The 19,575-nt window shown below is 53.5% G+C and overlaps 4 protein-coding genes and 1 long non-coding RNA gene across 20 annotated transcripts in view; 3 read left to right on the top strand and 2 right to left on the bottom strand.

Annotated features, from left to right (window-relative positions):
• The window catches only part of LOC128593373 (G-protein-signaling modulator 3), a 28,539-nt gene extending 21,660 nt beyond the window's left edge, over nucleotides 1-6,879 (top strand). The window contains exons 25-34 of one of the 7 annotated variants that reach the window (XM_053601320.1): nucleotides 187-268; nucleotides 361-493; nucleotides 973-1,268; nucleotides 1,494-1,641; nucleotides 2,144-2,241; nucleotides 2,413-2,935; nucleotides 5,113-5,171; nucleotides 5,395-5,497; nucleotides 5,715-5,914; nucleotides 6,148-6,879. In XM_053601320.1, the coding sequence (XP_053457295.1) occupies nucleotides 187-268; nucleotides 361-493; nucleotides 973-1,268; nucleotides 1,494-1,641; nucleotides 2,144-2,241; nucleotides 2,413-2,935; nucleotides 5,113-5,171; nucleotides 5,395-5,497; nucleotides 5,715-5,914; nucleotides 6,148-6,285 (1,780 nt within the window). In that variant the 3' untranslated portion in view covers nucleotides 6,286-6,879. Of the gene's footprint in view, nucleotides 1-186; nucleotides 269-360; nucleotides 494-972; nucleotides 1,269-1,493; nucleotides 1,642-2,143; nucleotides 2,242-2,412; nucleotides 3,702-4,684; nucleotides 4,897-5,047; nucleotides 5,172-5,394; nucleotides 5,498-5,714; nucleotides 5,915-6,147 lie in introns of those variants that run through there. The other 6 variants (XM_053601319.1, XM_053601321.1, XM_053601323.1 and 3 more) reach the window with 6 other exon arrangements.
• On the bottom strand, nucleotides 6-7,573 carry LOC128593379 (uncharacterized). Of its 2 annotated transcripts, XR_008382343.1 has the most exons (5): nucleotides 7,455-7,573; nucleotides 4,501-4,614; nucleotides 3,030-3,099; nucleotides 355-490; nucleotides 6-242 (listed from the first exon to the last, which is right to left on the bottom strand). It is a non-coding gene; the product is annotated as an uncharacterized LOC128593379 (long non-coding RNA). The 2 variants fall into 2 exon arrangements; XR_008382342.1 differs by lacking the exon at nucleotides 7,455-7,573 and having other exon boundaries at nucleotides 4,501-4,668.
• A 121-nt stretch (nucleotides 7,574-7,694) lies between these two features.
• PBX2 (PBX homeobox 2) lies at nucleotides 7,695-13,166 on the top strand. 2 transcript variants are annotated; one of them, XM_053601333.1, is made up of 9 exons: nucleotides 7,695-7,927; nucleotides 8,891-8,964; nucleotides 9,187-9,434; nucleotides 9,545-9,735; nucleotides 9,921-10,056; nucleotides 10,595-10,748; nucleotides 11,121-11,209; nucleotides 11,331-11,417; nucleotides 11,541-13,166. In XM_053601333.1, exons 1-9 carry the CDS (start codon nucleotides 7,707-7,709, stop codon nucleotides 11,631-11,633), a joined length of 1,293 nt encoding a protein of 430 aa, XP_053457308.1. In that variant the 5' UTR covers nucleotides 7,695-7,706; the 3' UTR covers nucleotides 11,634-13,166. The 2 variants fall into 2 exon arrangements, with proteins under 2 accessions (XP_053457308.1, XP_053457309.1); XM_053601334.1 differs by lacking the exon at nucleotides 8,891-8,964 and having other exon boundaries at nucleotides 7,803-7,927; nucleotides 9,022-9,434.
• A 147-nt stretch (nucleotides 13,167-13,313) lies between these two features.
• Nucleotides 13,314-16,922, top strand: AGER (advanced glycosylation end-product specific receptor). Of its 8 annotated transcripts, XM_053601328.1 has the most exons (11): nucleotides 13,314-13,717; nucleotides 13,883-13,989; nucleotides 14,103-14,295; nucleotides 14,446-14,510; nucleotides 14,628-14,715; nucleotides 14,950-15,132; nucleotides 15,276-15,403; nucleotides 15,851-15,992; nucleotides 16,283-16,309; nucleotides 16,437-16,563; nucleotides 16,673-16,922. In XM_053601328.1, exons 1-11 carry the CDS (start codon nucleotides 13,666-13,668, stop codon nucleotides 16,767-16,769), a joined length of 1,209 nt encoding a protein of 402 aa, XP_053457303.1. In that variant the 5' UTR covers nucleotides 13,314-13,665; the 3' UTR covers nucleotides 16,770-16,922. The 8 variants fall into 8 exon arrangements, 7 of the variants coding, with proteins under 7 accessions (XP_053457303.1, XP_053457301.1, XP_053457306.1 ...); XM_053601326.1 differs by having other exon boundaries at nucleotides 13,314-13,989; XM_053601331.1 differs by lacking the exon at nucleotides 16,437-16,563 and having other exon boundaries at nucleotides 16,283-16,390.
• A 182-nt stretch (nucleotides 16,923-17,104) lies between these two features.
• On the bottom strand, nucleotides 17,105-19,558 carry RNF5 (ring finger protein 5). Its single transcript, XM_053601335.1, has 6 exons — nucleotides 19,270-19,558; nucleotides 18,334-18,352; nucleotides 18,127-18,239; nucleotides 17,971-18,025; nucleotides 17,774-17,891; nucleotides 17,105-17,670 (listed from the first exon to the last, which is right to left on the bottom strand). The coding sequence occupies exons 1-6, from the start codon at nucleotides 19,407-19,409 to the stop codon at nucleotides 17,573-17,575; spliced, it is 543 nt and encodes a 180-aa protein (XP_053457310.1). The 5' UTR covers nucleotides 19,410-19,558; the 3' UTR covers nucleotides 17,105-17,572.
• Nucleotides 19,559-19,575: the final 17 nt, after the last annotated feature.

The raw sequence follows: 19,575 nt of genomic DNA on the forward strand, positions 1-19,575 counted from the left end.
TGAGAGTGAGGAGGAACCTGGGCTTGAGGGAGCTTTCCTATCTACATATTTATGATCAGAAGAGATAATACTATTGCAGAAGTCAAAGATAGGGGAAGGAAAGAGAGGTAGGAAGGCTGCTGGAAATCTTGCAGGCTCTGATGTTCATAACTCCTTATAATTTATATCCATTCCAAACCCTTCCAGGACGCTGAAGCCAGAGGCCGAAGTTGATGAGGACGGAGATGTAATGTGCTCAGGCCCTGAGGAGGGAGAAGAGGTGGAGCAGGTGAAAGGGATAGGGAAAGAATGGTCTGGAGGTGATGGAGGGGATCAAAGGACAAATCAACCACCCTCACTGATCCTTGCTCTTACCCCAAGACTGAAGAAACAGCCTCACCATCCAAGCGCTGGCCTCTGAGTGGTGACTGTGGGGAGCTCCCTCAGGCAGCCATGCTGACTCCTCCCCAGGAATCTGAGACGGAGGCCCCTGACCTGGACACCCGTGGACCTGGTACATAAGTCAACCCAGACCAAAAAAATAGAAAAAAATTTCTTTTGACTTTTTTAGAATCAGAAAATCCTTTAATATCAGAACCTAGAGTTTAACAGTGATTGTCAAAAACAGTCCTTAGACAACAGAATCAGCATTGCATATAACTTGTTAGAAATGCAAATTCTTGAGCTCCACTGTTGAGCTACTGATTCAGAAATTCAAGATGTTAAGCAATTTGGAGTTTAACAAGCCCTCCAGGTGAACCTAATCCAGATTCAAGTTTAAGAAAACCATTGCCCTGGAATGTTAGAGAACTAAGGCCTGCTAGCTCCTTTTACAGATGAAGAAATTGAAGCTTAGAGAAAAGTCACAAAAAATTATGGGCCAAAACTTGGCTTCCTGACATCTCAGGCTTTGACTCTCCCCTAGCCCCCATTTTTCCCCCTCTTCCATCGTTGTGCCTTTTGATTAACCCATTACTCATGTCTCACCCACAGATGGAGTAACACCCCTGATGTCAGCAGTCTGCTGTGGGGAAGTAGAGTCCAGGACCTTCCATGGAGCATGGTTGGGAAGTCCTGAGCCCTGGGAACCTCTGCTGGATGAAGGGGCTTGTCCCCAGGTTCACACTGTGGGCACTGGCGAGACCCCCCTGCACCTGGCTGCACGATTTTCCCGGCCAATTGCTGCTCGGCGCCTCCTTGAGGCTGGAGCAAATCCCAACCAGCCAGACCGGGCAGGGCGTACCCCGCTTCACACAGCTGTGGCTGCCGATGCCCGGGAGGTCTGCCAGGTCAGCACACAAAGATCCCTAAAGGGAATGGGGGAAGAGTTTACAAGTAAAGCTGTGCAGAAGCATCCCCTAACGTTTGACAAAAAGGAAACTGATTTCAGATTGGGGACCTGAAAGGGAAAAAATGGAAGATAGTTGAACATGGATTGGGAGGAGAGTTGGAACTGTGAGAGGCCTGAGCTAGCAGTCCAGGGTACACCAGGAGTCACAGGCCCTCTGTGTCAGCTTCTACTCCGCAGCAGACAAACTGCAGTTGACGCACGCACAGAGGATGGGACTACACCCTTGATGCTGGCTGCTAGACTGGCGGTGGAAGACCTGGTTGAAGAACTGATTGCAGCTCGAGCAGACGTGGGGGCCAGAGATAAATGGGGTATGGGGGGGGATGTTGTGATAAGATGTTAAGTAGATGGGGTGTGAGATGACATGCAAAATACCGTATAGGAGAGGCAAAGAGATCCACCGGAGGGGCATCCCCTCCACACTCCTATTATGGTGGTAAATCTGTGGTGCGGTGACAGTATGGAACGTGTTGAGTTTTCACCACCATCCTAAACAAAACACATGCACTCTGCCCCAGCCCACCAGGAACTGGAATAGAGGAGAGTGTGGGATGAGCGGTCTCGTGGGGGGAGGTGGTCTCCTGGTCCCACCGACCCCAGAACAATGCCCCATTGTCCCTCCAGTGCGCCGGTGACGTCACTGGGGCACGGCTTCCTGCCAGCCGGCGGTTGCCGAGGCAACGCTTCCCCCCCCCCACTTAGAGGGAACGGCGGGCCGGAGTAGCCCTTCCCCCCAAGGCCGGGACCCGTGGGAAACCGGAACCCAGGCGTCTGGCCCCAACCGCAGTAACAACCTCCCATGTTGTCACCCAGGAAAAACCGCGCTGCACTGGGCAGCTGCCGTGAACAACGCCCGAGCCGCCCGCTCCCTTCTGCAGGCTGGATCCGATAAAAACGCCCAGGACAACAGGGTTAGAACGAGCAGCGGGTTCGAGACAAAAATTTGGGCGTAGGAGAGGTGGGGAGTGAGGGAACTCCTGAAAGGGGAGAAGCCAGAGGTCAAGTAGATGACAGCAGAAAAGGCCAGTCTCTTGGGTGCGGCCTTCTCTGACCTCGCCCCCTGGGTATTTCCTTCCGTACAGGAACAGACGCCGCTGTTCCTGGCGGCCCGGGAAGGAGCGGTGGAAGTAGCTCAACTGCTGCTAGAGCTAGGGGCGGCCCGAGAGCTGCGGGACCAGGCTGGGCTAGCGCCCAGGAACATCGCCCGCCAGCGGAACCACTGGGATCTGCTGACACTGCTGGAAGGGACGGGGCCATCGGTGGCCCGTCACAAAGCCACAACCAGCTGCGAGGCTGCAGCTGTGCCGCGTGCACGCACCGCGTCAGGAAGCGTGCCCCCGCATGGGGGCGGGGCTCTGCCGCGCTGCAGGACGCTGTCAGCCGGGACAGGCCCGCGCGGGGGTGGAGCTTGTTTGCAAGCTCGGACTAGGTCGGTGGACTTAGCCACGCGTGGGGGCATGGCCTATTCGCCTTGCCGGAGCCTAACGAGAGAAGGAGCAGGAGGCGGCCCGCCCCCTCGTGGCCGTAGGTTTTCTACAGGCATGCGCGGGCCTAGACTCAGCCCGGCGGTAGCGCGAGGATCCAGAATAACTGCGGGGCGAGGAGGTAGGGCTTCGGCGGACGACTGGCCCTGCGATTGGGTGGCCTTGGGAACCTGCGGCCCCACCTCCAGCATGCCTATCCCTCCTCCTTGCCTTACCCCGTCTCCGGAGCATGGGTCTCCTCAGGTTATGTGGGGTTCCGCAGCCTACCAAGAAATACCTTTAAACCTAGAAGGGAAAGGTCAAAAATAGAAGGCTACATTGGAGGTGGAGCGCGAACTCCAAAATGATTGCCTTTAAATGACAAGCATTCTGGAAAGCCCACCAGCTTTAATATGGAACCCCAAAAGTGAGGCGTCACGAGTTTAGTTTCCCTCCTAAAATAAGTGTATGCGCACCCCAGCAGGCATCATCTTCCACACGGAGAAGGTGCAGCTTTGGAAAGAGAGTTTAGGATAGGGGAGGTCCAGTTCCTCTCTCAGTAAAATAAAAGGTTACAGGACGACAGAGTGGAGTGGAAGAAGTACCCCTAGACTGGAGCCAAGGACTGCAGGCAGATAGGATCTAAGATAGAGAGCCTCTATCATTGCCCACAAAACGGCTGACAAATATTTATTGAGGACCTGGGACAATGTGCCCAGGTACTGTGTAGATGACAATGTGGAGAAGGATTCTGAAGAGCAAAACCTCCGCCCCACGCTGATGACTCCTTGCACCCCTCCCACAAAGAAACTTCACTGCAGGGATGAAGCGCCTCTCTTCTAGCCACTGCTATGTCTATTTAAGAACCCCAAGTCTGTCAATCATAATAAAGCTGATTTGAAATGTTATTTGTTTTTGGAAGGGTTGAGGAGAGGAATGGGAAAAAATACTATGACTGTATAGTGTTGTCAAGAACCTTATGCCCTAGGCACATATGGATGCAGACTACGAGTATAGATTAAGAGCGAAAATAAGCAGATTTGGGGATCCCATGTCAATTTAAGGTATCATCTAAATGCAGGAGTCTCTGGTAGCCCAGGGAGAACTGACATCACACGCCATGAAACAGGTGCTATTAAAACCCTACTGTAGGGCGGCACCTGTGGCTCAAGGAGTAGGGTGCCAGTCCCATATACCGGAGGTGGTGGGTTCAAACCTAGCCCTGGACAAAAACCAAAAAAGAAAAAAAAAAAAAAAAACCCTACTGTACTCTTTCAGAAACTGAGACACAGAGATTTTATTTGCCCAACACTGAAGAGTATTAAGTGACGGGACCAGATCTCCATTACCCTTCTTGCTCCAAGTCACTCAGCTGAAAACCCCCTAACGTGGCAGATTGTCATTTAGAGTCCCAAATTACTGTCTCGCTCCCTCCTTGGTGCCAGGCTGACTAGCATTGATCAAAGACCAAGTCTGAACGGTGGTCCTCTCCATTTTCCATTTCTATATCCCTCATTTATGACCAAAGTAAAAGTTTCCCCTGACCCTAGTCTGCACTAATCTGTGAGTTGCCAGAGTGAACCTTGGCCTGTTCTCTCATATTCACGAGAACAAGATGTGTCTCTCTGCATATCTTGTCCCCTGAAAAGACTGTAAATTCCTAGAGCACAGAGCCAATTATTTGACACATACTTATTGAATACTTACTGTGCATTGGACCCACTGCTAACAGCGTATGTATACATTTGAGAACTTGACATCCCACAGTCTTTGAGTCCTCTGCTTCCCACTGGAACCAAGCCTTTCCCAGTCCCAGTAAGTCTGAGGGAAGATGAGAAGGGCCAAATCCGATATCAGGGTCTGTCTTAGGGAGGGAAGGGACCTGGTTGGGGGGAGGGGGATTCTGAGGAGTGAAACCACTTCCTGTGTAGCTAGTTAGTTCCGGTGTTGACAGAAAGAAGGGGAGGCAGGGGTGAAGAGAGCAGAGCCAAGGACTGGGGGGGCTACTTAGGCCCTGGAGATGAGAGAAAGCCAGGAGACTTTCCTCACCATAAGCCCCCTCCACTCATGCAGCTGTAACAGTCTTCCCAAGTCTCTGTGGGGGCGAGAAACCTCTAAAGAGCTGTTTGGGTGGGAAAAGAGAATGGAGGAAGTTGACAGGGATGGGCGGGGCCTGTGGGGGGGCTGACCAGGAACCCAGCTTCCTGCTCAGTACCCAGACATCCAGCCCCCAGCTTACCCCCACCCCTTCCAGCCCTTACACCCCTCAGGAACCTGTTCCAGCCCTCTTCCCAAATCCCAGCACCCCTCCCCCCTCAGTTTCTCCCCTCCAGGGGATGGAGGCCGGGAGACCCCAGGAAGAAGAGGATGGTGAGCAGGTGAGCTGGGCACTGGGTGGGGAAGGATGACCCTGGGAAAGAAGGGAGGTGAGAGGACCTGGGCCAGAGACCTACTGACACAGGTGGACACAAGGGACTTGCAGAGGCTTGGGCACATTGAGGCAGGAACAAAGAGAAAGAAAATGGGCCACTGGCCTAGCCCCCTGTCCACCCCACCCCCTTCAACTACCACCGCTTGACTGGAATGGACATTTTGCATCAGGGCTTCCCTCAGGATGAGCAAGGCTGGCCCCGTCCAAACTCCACCACTCGTCCTTGGCGATCTGCTCCTCCATCTCCTCCTCCTCCAGGGACCCGACACACAGGTACCCTAACCCACCCAGGAAGCTCCCCAACCCCAGTGCCCATATCCTGACCGCATTACCAAGGCCCACTGCATCACGGACCCTGTCCCCACCTTCTCCAGACTCCCGATTGTACCCCCTTGGCTCTGACTCAGAGTCCTCAGTCACCTCATCTGTCTCCAACCCCCATGGCTCCCGTCTGCCAACTTCTCTGAGCTCTGTCCCCTCCTATTCTCAGCCCTGGGCCCCTGCTCGGCCTCCCTGCTCTCCCTGCAGACTGAGCTCCTTCTAGACCTGGTGGCTGAGGCCCAGTCCCGCCGCCTAGAGGAGCAGAGGGCCTCCTTCCATGCCCCACAGAGCCCCCCAAGCCTAGCCCCTGCCCCTCTCCGGCCTCTTGAGGACAAAGAACAGCTCTACAGTACCATTCTTAGTCACCAGGTGAGACACCCCCAGGAGGCACTACCCAGGCCTCCTGGTCTCTTGGCCTCTGTTCTCTTTTGGGCCCTACTCCCCTTTCTCCCTAGGCATCTACCCCATCACAAGCCCAAGTCACTCTATCTCCATTACAGCTTCCTATATGCCGCCCTCCCCCATACCAACTCTGGTTCCTCTTAAGGGCCTCCTCCCCTCAGACCCTCACCAAAGCTCTCCCTCTCCTTCCACTCCTCTAGTGCCAGCGGATGGAAACCCAGCGGTCAGAGCCTCCCCTTCCCCCAGGGGGCCAGGAGCTCCTGGAGTTGCTGTTGAAAGTTCAGGGTGGGGGTCGAATGGAGGAACAAAGGTCTCGACCCCCCACACACATCTGCTGAGACTTGAGCCCCTAACCAGCCCCTTCTCACTCCTGGAGTTCAAAGCTGGGCAGCCCATTGCATGCCCTTGCTTGGCAGGGGTACTGGAGACTGGAAAACCCAGCAGAAAGCTCAATATCCATCACCCTCTGCACCTACCCTGAGAACTGGAGGGAGTGAAAGTGCTCGAACCCTAGGAATAAGCAAAGCTCCTGGTACATGGGCACTTGAGGCAGTAAGAGGATCCCTGGCACCCATCTCAGGAAGTGGCTGGGAGTCCCTGTCCTGAGCTGTGAGGACACCAGCAGCAGTCAGGTTACCAGACAAGGTCTGAGGGCTCAGGCCTTCACCTCCCAAGAAAAGGCAAGTCTCCCAAGGTTATGACCTGAGTCAGAGACAGCTGTCAGTAGGAAGAAAGAGAAGGTGGGGGGCACAGCCAAGAAAGATTAAGACTATTCTCCGTCTCCTACTCCCACCGCCCGCACCCCCTATCCTCTACAACTGAGGGCCCTACAGGCTGTGAATGACCTTTAGCCCTGCCCATTGTCCCTCCCACTGCTGCTCTGAGTCTGTCTGATATTTTGGTAGTATGAATAAATGTAATCCCCCTCTGGACTGAAGACTGGTATCTGGGAGGGAGGGGGGCACCGGGCAGAGATGTTGGTTAGGAAGGTGAGGCCAGGAGGCCGCCTCTCTCCCCAGTCTGGCCAGAGGCCAGCTCCCCTCCCTGGCTGGTTAATTAGTGGCTCATTAAGCAGCGGCTGGAGACCTCCCTAATTATCTCCCCCAGCCTTAATTAAGTAGACAGGGAGGGGAGTCATTAGAACAAGAAATATGAACTGAGCTGTCTGTGAACCCAGGCATTCCAGCGGCCGGAGTCCACATTACCTAGATCCCTAATTCAGAATCTAGTGGCAGGCCTCCTAGCCCTCAACATGCCCCCATTCCGGGCCACCGAAGTCCAGCCGGGGCTTCCCAGATTTTCCCCAACGGGCCAGTCTCCTCCCCTTGTCCCCTCTTCACTCTCCCCTCCTCCATTCGGTCTCGTTCCTCTGTTTCTGTGTGTCTCTCTCCGCCCCCAGCTCCTCCCGGTTCCTCCTCTCTTCTCCCCTCCTCTTCCTCCTCGTCTCCCCTCCCCCAGCCTCCCTCCCTCGCTCCCCCCTCCCTCCTCCCTCCTCTCTCACACACACCCCCGCTTGGGCCTCTTCTCTCTCTCCGGCTCCATTTTCTCCGCCGCCGGGGGCCGGGGTCTCCTGTGGGGGGCCCAACTGGTACCCCAGGTCTCCCTTCAGTGCCGGGGTGAACCCCGGGGGAGCTGGGAGGGGGAAAGACGGGCGGGGATTGGGGCGGAGGGAGCAGCGGCCCCGGCGAGTTAGCGGGGGGAAGTAACCAGGCGGGGGGAGGGGCGGAGCAGGGAGGGGGCCTCAGGGCCCCCCCCAGCTATGGACGAGCGGCTGCTGGGGCCGCCCCCTCCAGGCGGGGGCCGGGGGGGCCTGGGATTGGTGGGTGGGGAGCCTGGGGGCCCTGGTGAGCCTCCCGGTGGCGGAGACCCCGGTGGGGGTAGCGGGGGGGTCCCGGGAGGCCGAGGGAAGCAAGACATCGGGGACATTCTGCAGCAGATAATGACCATCACCGACCAGAGCCTGGACGAGGCCCAGGCCAAGTGAGTGCCCCCACCCCGGGACCCCACACAGACCCAGCAAACCCCTGTTCACAAGCTCTCTGAATCTTCTGGGAACCACCCCATCCCCCCCACCCCCAACTCCAGGGCCTTCTCCATGATCCAGCAGCTCTCTTCTTTCCTTACTCCTGGGAGTCCCTAGAAAAGTGATCCCTCTCAAACCTCTCTTGATCCCTAGGCCCTGAAACCTTCACAGAGGGAACCCCATGTGGCCCCACACCAGCTCCTAACCTTTTGCTGACCCCTGCACTCCCAGGAAACAGCCCCATCTCCAGAGCCCCCTTCTGGCTCCTGGACTAAGAAACTGTTCTTAAGCTATGTCATCTTCTTCCCTAACTCTCTACCCAGCCCACCCCCTTCTCTCCAATCCTGGAGACCTCCACACCATTCTCCAGAGCACCTAACACTCCTCTCCACCATGACCCCAGCCTTCAAGAGTCCTCACCCACCCTGCCCCTGCTTAGCCAGACACTAGGTGCATCAAAAACCTCCCACCTGCTGAACCCCAGAACCTCCTCACATGCACTTAGCTGAGCACCCCCAACTCCTCTCTACCACCTCAAAGTCTGACTCTTCTCCACCCTCCATCTCTCTTCCTCTGAAAAATACTTTGTCACCCTCATTTCTCTAGCCACTCCCAAGGCACACCTTATACCTTCCTAGACCATTTCCCAAAGCCCCAAGCCCACTCGTGGTGCCTTTAGTCTGGCGCCTGCATCTTCCCTCTGTCTTCCTGAAGCAGAGCAGCTTCTCCAGGCTCTGGGAGTTAATCTTTTCTCCAAAAGCCCCTTCCCCTACTCCATTCCACCCCCAACCCACTTCCTCCCTCTGCACATCTCCCCTTCTCCTTCCTTGTGCCTGGGCTCCCCTCCTACTTTCAGAGACCCCTGCTCTGTTTGTCTACCTCCTCAACTTTTCTCTTTCCCCACTCCTACTCCTCCCAAGGAAACACGCCCTAAACTGCCACCGAATGAAGCCTGCTCTCTTTAGTGTCCTGTGTGAAATCAAGGAGAAAACCGGTATGTGGGTCCCCCTCTGATGTCCTCAACTCTAAAGACAGACCCTGTTCACTATAGGGCTAAAGACTGACAGCTTGGGGCCTGGAGGAAGTGAGGAGTCAGGGAGATTGCTGAGTGGGACTGGGAAGGTACCAAAGCCCGGGAACTTGGGTCTCCACTTAGACCAAGCACTGGCTGTGGGGTCCCTGGGTTCCTAAGTCCACTCGCCTGCCTGCATGCTAGGCCTCAGCATTCGAAGCTCCCAAGAGGAGGAGCCGGTGGACCCACAGCTGATGCGCTTGGACAACATGCTTCTGGCAGAGGGTGTGGCTGGGCCTGAGAAAGGGGGGGGCTCAGCAGCAGCTGCTGCAGCCGCTGCAGCATCCGGGGGTGGCGTGTCCCCTGACAACTCCATCGAACACTCAGACTATCGCAGCAAACTTGCCCAGATCCGCCACATCTACCATTCAGAGCTGGAGAAGTATGAACAGGTGAGGAGAAGAGGCTGGGGAGGGAAAGGAGGTGTGAATAGAGAGACTTTGGGGAAGGAATCTCGAGGGCAAAGAGTTTCTCCTCACCAGCCCACTGGCACCCACAATAGGCATGTAATGAGTTCACAACCCATGTCATGAACCTGCTGAGGGAGCAGAGCCGCACAAGGCCAGTGGCACCCAAAGAGATGGAGCGCATGGTGAGCATCATCCATCGAAAGTTCAGTGCCATCCAGATGCAGCTCAAGCAGAGCACCTGTGAGGCCGTCATGATCCTGCGTTCCCGCTTCCTAGATGCCAGGTAGGGGTCCAGGAATCCATGCCAACCCCCAGCACCAGGCTCCTTCCCATTCCTCTCCAAGCCCTTGGGCTACCATGTCACATAGCACAGAACTCCATGACAGTGGTGCCCTCTGAAATTCGGTAACATGGCAGCCCTGCTGGGACACCAACATCCTTCTCACTACCCTTCTCCCTCCTCTGTAGACGAAAGCGCCGTAACTTCAGCAAACAGGCCACGGAGGTCCTAAATGAGTATTTCTATTCCCACCTGAGTAACCCATATCCTAGTGAGGAGGCGAAGGAGGAGCTCGCCAAGAAATGCGGCATCACCGTCTCTCAGGTATTGTGAGAGTTTGGGGAGAAGGGAGCTTTCAAGCAAAATGTTCTCAAATCCTAGGAAGGGGTGGTGGTGTGCACCTGTAATCCAGCTACTCAGGAGGCTGAGGCAAGAGGATCATTTGTGTTCTGGAGTTCCAGACTAGCCTGGGCAACATAGTGAGACCCTGACTCAAAAAAAAATAAATAGGGCGGCGCCTATGGCTTAGTGGGTAGGGCGCCAACCCCCTATACTGAGGGTGGCAGGTTCAAACCCAGCCCTGGCCAACTGCAACAAAAAAATAGCCAGGCATTGTGGCGGGTGCCTGTAGTCCCAGCTACTTGGGAAGCTGAGGCAAGAGAATCACCTAAGCCCAGGAGTTGGAGGTTGCTGTGAGCTGTGTGACGCCATGGCACTATACCAAGGGCGATAGAGTGAGACTCTGTCTCTACAAAAATAAAGAAAGAAAGAAAAAAAAGAAACTGTTTCCAACTACTATTCAACGAAGGGCTTCAGGGGGAAGCCCTTCCCTCAACCTTCCTTTCTGTGAAACACCCCACAGGTCTCCAACTGGTTTGGCAACAAGCGCATTCGCTATAAGAAAAATATTGGAAAGTTCCAAGAGGAGGCAAACATCTATGCCGTCAAGACTGCTGTCTCAGTCACACAGGGGGGCCACAGCCGCACCAGCTCCCCGACACCCCCTTCCTCTGCAGGTAGATCCCACTGTCATCCCAGCTAGCTGTTTTGCACACTTCCTGCTCTTGTTCCCACTTCTTACCTGAGCAGGATCATAAGAGAGAGGGGGCCTTTCGGGACTAGAGGGACCAATCTGAGGCAGGATAGAGATGGCAAGAGACAAAGGCCACTGCAAGAAGTTAATTCTGACTTTGTTGCAGCAAGTGGCTGGGGTAGTTCAGGAACAGCCTGCTCTGAGTGTTGGAATAGTGTTCTCTGGATAATTTGGATAGGATGTGCTGCTACATAGCATGTCCTCATAGAGCTAGTTTAAAGGGCTTTCTGTTAACTGAGTTATCACCTGTCTGCTATCACAGGCTCCCTTACACTCTTCCCTCTGTTCCTCCAAGGCTCTGGCGGCTCTTTCAATCTCTCAGGATCCGGAGACATGTTCCTGGGGATGCCTGGGCTCAATGGAGATTCCTATTCTGCTTCCCAGGTCAGCTGCCCACCTCTCCTCTAACAAGGGCTTTCCCAAACTCCATTTCCCCACATTAGGATACGAGACCTCTTTTTTCTGAGGCTTCTTACCATGTCTTACCTTCCACTGCTGCCTGCAGGTAGAATCACTCCGACACTCGATGGGGCCAGGGGGCTATGGAGATAACCTCGGGGCAGGCCAGATGTACAGCCCACGGGAAATGAGGGTGAGTGGATTCTGATGCCCCCTCCCTCTAGCTCTCACCAGACAGAAGGGCCTTTTCCCTAGCAGTGTTGTGCCCATACAGGCCTTGTTTCTCAGATTCTAACTATCACGTTTTTTTTTCCAGGCAAACGGCAGCTGGCAGGAGGCTGTGACCCCCTCTTCGGTGACATCACCAACAGAGGGACCAGGGAGTGTTCACTCTGACACCTCCAACTGATCTCGCCCCATCAGGGTCACAGGGGTGGGAGTTCTCACAGGCAACTGTTGAAGACACAGGCATCCAGAGGACAAACCCCAATATAAGAGAAGCACAAGACAGAGAAGGGCAAATGGGGTCATCCCCGCCCCAACTAGACTCTCTGTGCTGGGGGTGCTGACTACATGGCAGGAAGAATGGGGTCCTACAGGAGAGTGGGGTCTGTCTCCCCCTTCTTTTTTCTCTTACACAGAAACCTATTTCTCAGAGCCCTTTTTCTTCTCTCTTTTTCTTTCTCCCTTCCCCTCTCTCCCCCTCTTTCCCCTTTATTGTCCCACATACTCTCTCTGGGTTCCCCCGTTCCACTTACATGTTCTGGAATCTGTGGAGACACCAGTCCTGTCCTATCAGAGATGCCAAAAATGGGGACACAACTTCTGGACAGAGGACATGGGCTATGCCTCCCCGTGCATCCCCACCCTCTTCCCCTCCAGACGGCTTTATTACCTCATACGCAGCTCATCTTAAACCAATAGAATCGCTCGGTGGACGAGAGTGTCTGACTACCTCGGAGGGAATTTCTGCTACTCTAGGGAATTATTGACTGGGTTTTGGGGTAGAACTTTTTCTTTTTTTAAGGAAAGAAAAAGAAACTCTGAGATCCATCTGTATTTTTTTGATTTGGGGTTTTTTTGTTTTTGGTGATGGTTCTTAATGTTTAGTTTGGGGAAGTAGTTTTTTTAAAATATAAATATGTTGATTTCTTGACTTTATTTCTTACTTTCCTGTAATAGGGGTGGTAGCCAAAGGGGTCTTGGTAAGAAAAGAGGGTACGAACAACTGGCAAAGAGACCCACCTGGCTCAGGAAGTGAATTCATATTATAGAGTACCCAACTGTCACCCCCTAAAATCAGCTGGGTGTTGTTTCTGCAAGCAGGTTTCTGCTGCATTTGCTGTGGAGGCAATTGAGGGGCTTACCCTACTGGCCTCCTAGCCCCCCTCTTCCCACAGCTCTTGGGCAGGGCTGGACTCAATAATTTTGAGGAAATTGAAGATGCCACTTTCCCCTGTGAGTGACACGTCTGTAACTTTTTTTAAAAACTATTCGTTGATTGGAGGGGGAAGAATAGGGAGGGGGGTTTTGCCAAATATGTGAAATATGGGTTGGGGTGCTTGTAAGTGTATCTCCCTTGATTTCCCCAGAAATGAGGTTATCTTTTGGTTACATCAAAACCAAGGGCATAGGGAAAGTAGAGGGAGGTTGCAAAAAGCCAGGTATAGGGGAAAGTAAAATCAACACTGTCCCATCCTTGGCCCTGAACCCTACCATCTGCTTCCCTCGGACATCCTCAGGACTTTACAAGACTGTCAGAGTGGGGAACCCTTCCCATCAAAGATCTGGGCAGACTTAGGGGACAGGTTGAGAGTGTGACGGGTGGTGGGTGGGAGGCACGGGCTGGGGGCAGTTCTCACCTCACTTGTAAACTGTAGTTTCACAGAAAACAAAAACAAAAAATGCAGTTTTAAATAAAGAAATTTCTTTTTTCCCTGGGTTTTAGTTGAGAATTTTTTTCGAAAAGCATGAGAACCTCCAGAAAAAAATAAATAAAAACAACTTCTTTATCTCACAAAGCTCCAAGTAGGATTCTCTCTATGCCCTGGCCTTGCCCTCACTTGCCCCTTTCCACTCTTAGAAACAATATCCTGGCCTGAACCCTATAGCCCAGTGACCTTGCCCAGTCAAGGTGGGTCTGCAGTGGGCCACCAGACAGCCCTCAAAGGACTGATGAAATATGGTGGGGGGGGCCTCTGAGGGAATAAGACCCTAGGAGGCACGCTGCCCACCCCCAGAGGCTGGCAGTGCCCAAGGGTGGGGTGATAATTGTTTCTCCCAGTACCTGAAGGACACTTGTCCCAGAGGCACAAATTCCTAGCATTCTCTGTGACAGGACAGGACTAAGATGGGGGCAGGGGAGAGGGTGCAAGCCCCACCTAGGGCGGTGGCCACAACAGGGAAAGGGGCAGACAGAGCCAGGAGCCTAGAGAGAGAGGATGGCAGCAGGGCCGGTGATCGGAGCCTGGGCGCTGGTCCTCAGTCTGTGGGGTGAGCCACTACTCCCTGAACCCTCCCTGCAAAAAGTACGTCACCCTTATCCCCCAATATCCCAGAACCTCCCTAGAACACAGGCACTGTGTTGCAAGCTCTTTCCCCTACCCTGTCTTCATTTCATTTCTTTTCTTGCCCCTCCACCATGGTGCTGCCTCCCAGGGACAGTAGTAGGTGCTCAAAACATCACAGCTCGGATGGGAGAGCCACTGGTGCTGAACTGTAAGGGGGCCCCTAAGAAACCACCCCAGCAGCTGGAATGGAAACTGGTAAGCAGAACCCTTGTCACAGCCCCCCAACTTCCAGAGACTAGCAATGATTTGCCTTATCAGTCCTTTCCCAAAGGATGTGTACTGTTTCAGCCCCTGTTCTCTGTCTCCAGAACACAGGGCGGACAGAAGCTTGGAAGGTCCTATCTCCCCAGGGAGGCCCCTGGGATACCGTGGCTCGTGTCCTCCCCAACGGCTCCCTCCTCCTTCCGGCTGTTGGGATCCAGGATGAGGGGACTTTCCGGTGCCGGGCAACCAACAGGAATGGAAAGGAGACCAAATCCAACTACCGAGTCCGAGTCTACCGTAAGGTCCCCCCCCTCTTATCTAAGAAAAAGCCTTCAACCCCAGCCACTGACTCCTTCTTCTTGATGTGTAAGGACCTGTCTTCTGTTGCCCCACATCTGGAGTGTAAGAGTCTTCTGCAGTCTCTGACTGAAATTTTCCCTTCTTCAGAGATTCCTGGGAAGCCAGAAATTGTAGATCCTGCCTCTGAACTCATGGCTGGTATCCCCAATAAGGTAGTGAAAGAAAGAGAAAGTGGTCCTGTGAACAGGAGAGAAGTATGATTGTGTGTGAGTGTGGGGAGTGGCATCTCTCATTTTCAAAGGATAATGAGATCACCACTCTTTCCTCAGGTGGGGACGTGTGTGTCCGAGGGAGGCTACCCTGCAGGGACTCTAAGCTGGCACTTGGATGGGAAGCCCCTGATACCTGATGCGAAGGGTGAGTCCCAAGGTCCCCTCTCCAAGCAGCCTGCTTTCTTTTTTTTTTTTCTTTTTCTTCAGTTTCTTTGTTGTTGTTGTCATTGTTTAGCAGGCTGGGTTTAAACCCACCAGCCCCAGTGTATGTGGCTGGCACCCTACCTACTGAGCACAGGCGCCGAGCCAGCAGCCTTCTTTCTGATCTCACTCCCACACCCAGCCTGGGATGTCTTACTTAATCCTTCCTCCACCATAGGAGTGTCTGTGAAGGAACAGACCTGGAGACATCCTGAGACAGGGCTCTTCACACTGCAGTCGGAGCTGACAGTGACCCCAGCCAGGGGAGGAGCTTCCCACCTCACCTTCTCCTGTAGCTTCAGACTGGGCCTTCCAAGGCGCCGGGCCTTGCACACAGCCCCCATCCAACCCAGTGTCTGGGGTGAGCACAGAGGTGGGGAGGGCCCCAAGCTCAGGTGAGCACATTCTAGAAGTATGGTCCTCAGGGAAAGAGAGGGGTCAAGCCCATGGCCACTGGACCACTCACAGGTGTAACTCTCAGACTCACGCCCTTCCAACCTGCAGAGCCTAAGCTTCTCAAGGTCCAATTGGTGGTGGAGCCAAAAAGTGGAGCAGTAGCTCCCGGTGGGACTGTAAACCTGACCTGTGAAGCCCCTGCCCAGCCCCCTCCTCAAATCCATTGGATGAAGGACGTGAGTGACCTGGAGAGAAGGGCTGGGAGGTAGGGAGAACTGGTGACTGGAAGGAGAGCAGAGGACTAATGGAGCAAGAGGCAGGCTAGATCCTGAGGAGGAAGACAGGGTAATCTGAGGAGTATGGGGTGTGTACAGGGTTTTTGTGTTTTGTTTTGTTTTTAGCAGAGTCTCACTTTGTCACTCTTGTGGTGTCATAGCTCACAGCAACCTCAACTCTAGGGTTCAAGAGATTCTCTTGTCTCAGCCTCCCGAGTATAGGCACCCACAACGCCCAGCTATTTTTTTAAAGATGGGGTCTCACACTTGCTCAGGATGGTCACAAACCTGTGAGCTCAGGCAATCCACCCACCTTGGCCTCTCAGGGTGCTAGGATTACAGGTATGATCCACTGCGCCCAGCCTTGTACAGGGGTTTTATAACAGTCTGTCTCCCTTACCCCACCAGGGCATGCCCCTGTCCCTCCCCGCTAGCCCTGTGCTGATCCTCCCTGAGGTAGGGCCTCAGGACCAGGGAACCTACAGCTGTGTGGCCACCCATCCCAGCTATGGGCCCCAGGAAAGTCCTGCTGTCAGCATCACCATGATTGGTGAGAACTCTCCCCCAATGCCAGAGACCCTGGGGGTGAGGTGAGGGACAGTGCAGGTTCCAATTCCCTACTCCATTCTGGCATTATCCCCAAGAGCCACCCCGCCCCTCTCCATGAACCCACACCCAGTCCTCCTCTGCCCCACCCAAATCTTGCCAAAGGAGCAGCCTCTCCTCTCCTCTCTCCCCTCTGAACTAAAGAGAAGGAAAGACTCCACTAGGGCTCCCACTAAATAGACTTCTCTCAAACAGAAATCTTCTCTTCTGACTTGCTCCAACATTGTCTTCCAGAAACAGGCAAGGCGGGGCCAACCGCAGGTGAGGGGTTGGATAAAATCAGAAAAGCAGAAGATAGTTCCCAACACATGTCACTGGGGGATGGTCAACAAGAAAGGAATGGTGAGTGGTAGAGCCTATGCCCTCAATTTTCCCCATCTCCCTACAGGCTCTGTGGGAGGGTCAGGGCTGGGAACACTAGCCCTGGCCCTTGGGATCCTGGGAGGTCTGGGGACAGTTGCCCTGCTTATTGGGGTCCTCGTCTGGAGAAGGCGGCAATGCCAAGGAGAGGAAAGGTGAGTGGACAAAGCCAGGGGCTTCCAAGCAGCAAGTAAGGGATGTGCGGGGTGGAACTTTGGAACCCTGGAAACCATGAGCAGAATTCTCCCCAATTCTCCTCCTCAGGAAGGCCCCAGAAAACCAGGAAGAGGAGGAGGAACGTACAGAGTTGAATCAGTCCGAAGAGCCTGAGGCAGGCGAGAGCAGTATAAGAGGGCCTTGAGGGCCTCACAGACACACCCCATCCATCACCTTTTCCCTTGAACCTTTCTGGCCCTAGACCAGCTGTCCCCTGTGCAGTCTCCGCCCTACCTCAATCACACTTTCTTCCACTACCAGAGTGCCCCACAGTGATGAGTAAATACCTGACACATCTTGCCTATGTGTTTATGTGTGTATATGAGATGACCTCACCCCTACACCCTTAAGAGCTGTGAAGGAGAGAGGCTTGTCCCCATGCTTCCCTACACTGTACCAAACATCTACTCAGGTTGGAGAGAAAATGTTTCTATCCTAGAAGGGAGGAAGGAAGAACTTGGGAAGAGTTCCCACCAATACATTTCACCTTTTTTATTGAATTTGTAATAAAGGAGGTAGTGAGGGGGAGGAAGCACTTAAGAATCAAAAACCATATTAGACACTGGGGAGACAAAAATTAAATTAAATCCACAAGAAGGGGTGTGGGGGAGGGTCAGAGGGAGCCTTGCCCACCTTTTAACATCAAATCAAGAAATCTGGGGGAAAGCAAAGGATTAAGAGACAGGAGAAACAGACATTTTCTTCAATCTGTCCTTTTTCCCCAGGGCCAGGAATTATGATGTTACTGAGTGAGCAGTTCAGAGCAGGCTTGCCCATCCTGTGCACAGATGTCACTCCTCCCCAAACCCTCCTGGAGAGTGACCTGGGCTGGCCTTAGCCAACAGAAAAGGAGGGGTTGGGGGGGGGGTCCAAGAGAAAGGAAGGGTCAGCAGGGACCCCCAATACTGATTCTCCTCTGGCTGGAGGTGGGCAGGAAGGAGACACGGCTCAAATACTAAGCAGCCAGAAAAAGAAGAAGATGGCGAGAAACAGGAAGAGGGAATCCTGCCAACTGGAGGCCGGGTGACCCTGTCCCAGATCCACACCTGTGGAAGACAGGAAAGCTGCAGAAACATATGCTCCTAAGCCAGAAGGGGGCCCAAAAGGGTTGACAGGGCTCCCTGATAGGAGCTGAAGTGTAAGTCTTACCTGTACCCCTGCGGAAAGGCTCATGGGTATTGAAGACAGTGGTGAAAAAGCCAAAGGGGAAAGCACCAACACCAAATGAGAAATGAAAGCCCCCAGTATCACCAAATGGCTGGAATCCCTAGGGAGATGGAATAAGTCAGAGGAAAACCAGACAAATTTTTGGCAACAAAGGGACATAATTGGATAAGAAGACTCACCCCTCTGCTCTCTGGAGCTGGCCGCTGGCCCTGGGGGCGGGGTGGAGTTTTCAATCTGAGAAAGAGGAGATGGACTATCAACAGTGAATTTTCTTCTCTCCTCTTCTGCACTCCTCCCAGGGAAGAGGCCTTCAACCTTCCCTAAGCACCTCTCACCTGGGATCCTGGGGCTTCTGGCTCCCTCGCCCATAAAGTGGAACAACCTTCTCTCTGCTAATCCCAGCTTTACACACTGGGCACTCCTGGCGCTCTGGCCGTGTCTCCAGCCACTGAAGAGATAAAAAATTGAAATGGTTTCTAGTACACAGGAGGGTCTTCTAGCTCCTCAGACCTCCCCATTTCCCTCATCATCTGAGTACGTACCTGATGGAGACAGGGCCAACTGGATGGGGAAAAAAGGAAAGGTCAAACTAGCTACAGAAAAGAGACACAGACCCCAGACTTCACAGAATCCCATTTCACCCCTCTTCCCAAGTATATCTGCCATTTCTGTTCATATTTTCCATTACCTCTACCATGTCTGCCAACTTGGCCTACCTGCATCTCTGATATTCCAAAATCCAATCCTGTCTCCCTTCCCCCAACAAACACATAAATTTTCTTCCCTCCCTTCTGTTCCTTTTAATTTTCCGATTCTTTTCAACCCACCCCTTTCCAGGTCTCCTCTTTCAGCACCAATCCCATTCTTGCCCCATCATTCCAAACCAAACTCCCTTTGCTAGCACATCTCCCCATACTCCTTTTCCTCTCCCTTTATTTTTTCTTTCAATAACTTCAATACAAATCCTCTCCCTCTCAAACGCAGTGAAGTCCCTATCTCCACAACCTCTTAACCTCTCAAGCCTGCCCTTGTCTCCATGTTTGTCATACCTCCCTCCCAGATCTCATCTGAATGTGATCCCATATTCCCTGGGTCTCCCTTACGCAACTGCTGCGTGCCTCCCCTAACCTTTGCATCTTACCCATTTCCGCCTGTACGGTGAAGAACCCTCACTTCCCTGGGGTAAGACGGCTCCGGTCTCACACGTACAGATGTACGGTGTCCCCCAACTTCCCATCAAACCGCCTCCCCTTAACACATCACACGCCCCAGTTCCTGATTCTTAAGACCTTTCAAAGATCTTGCCTATACAAACGTTATCTTCCCACCCACACTCCCCAGAAAAGACGTATGTACCCCTTTTCAGGCCTCGCCTACAGGGACGTGCTCTCCTATTATCTGTATGACTGCATCGCCCCCAATCCCAGTCTCCCTAGAGGTGAGCCCCACCGCCTTCTGCCCACCTCCCCGACTCTCACCAGTACAGGTGGCCACACACACTGACCACAGCTTCCCGAGCAGTCTCCAAACATATATTACATTCGAAGGTCGCGCCCGCCCCGCCCCGCTCGCGGTTTGGCCCTTCGGGGCCCCCATCCTCCTCCTCTGCTGCTGCCATAGCCGGGTTTGTTTAGCCCCTCAAGTACTCCCAGAGTCCCCCTAAATACACATAACACACGCCCCAACAAACGAGAAACCACCTCCAGCCCACAATTGTTGAGCAGGCTTCAAGGTTTTCTAATCATTATTGGCCTGACTGCCTGCCAATCACGCAGGGTTCAAAA

Source organism: Nycticebus coucang, chromosome 9, assembly GCF_027406575.1.
Source record: "Nycticebus coucang isolate mNycCou1 chromosome 9, mNycCou1.pri, whole genome shotgun sequence".
In the NCBI taxonomy this organism is placed as follows: domain Eukaryota; kingdom Metazoa; phylum Chordata; class Mammalia; order Primates; family Lorisidae; genus Nycticebus; species Nycticebus coucang.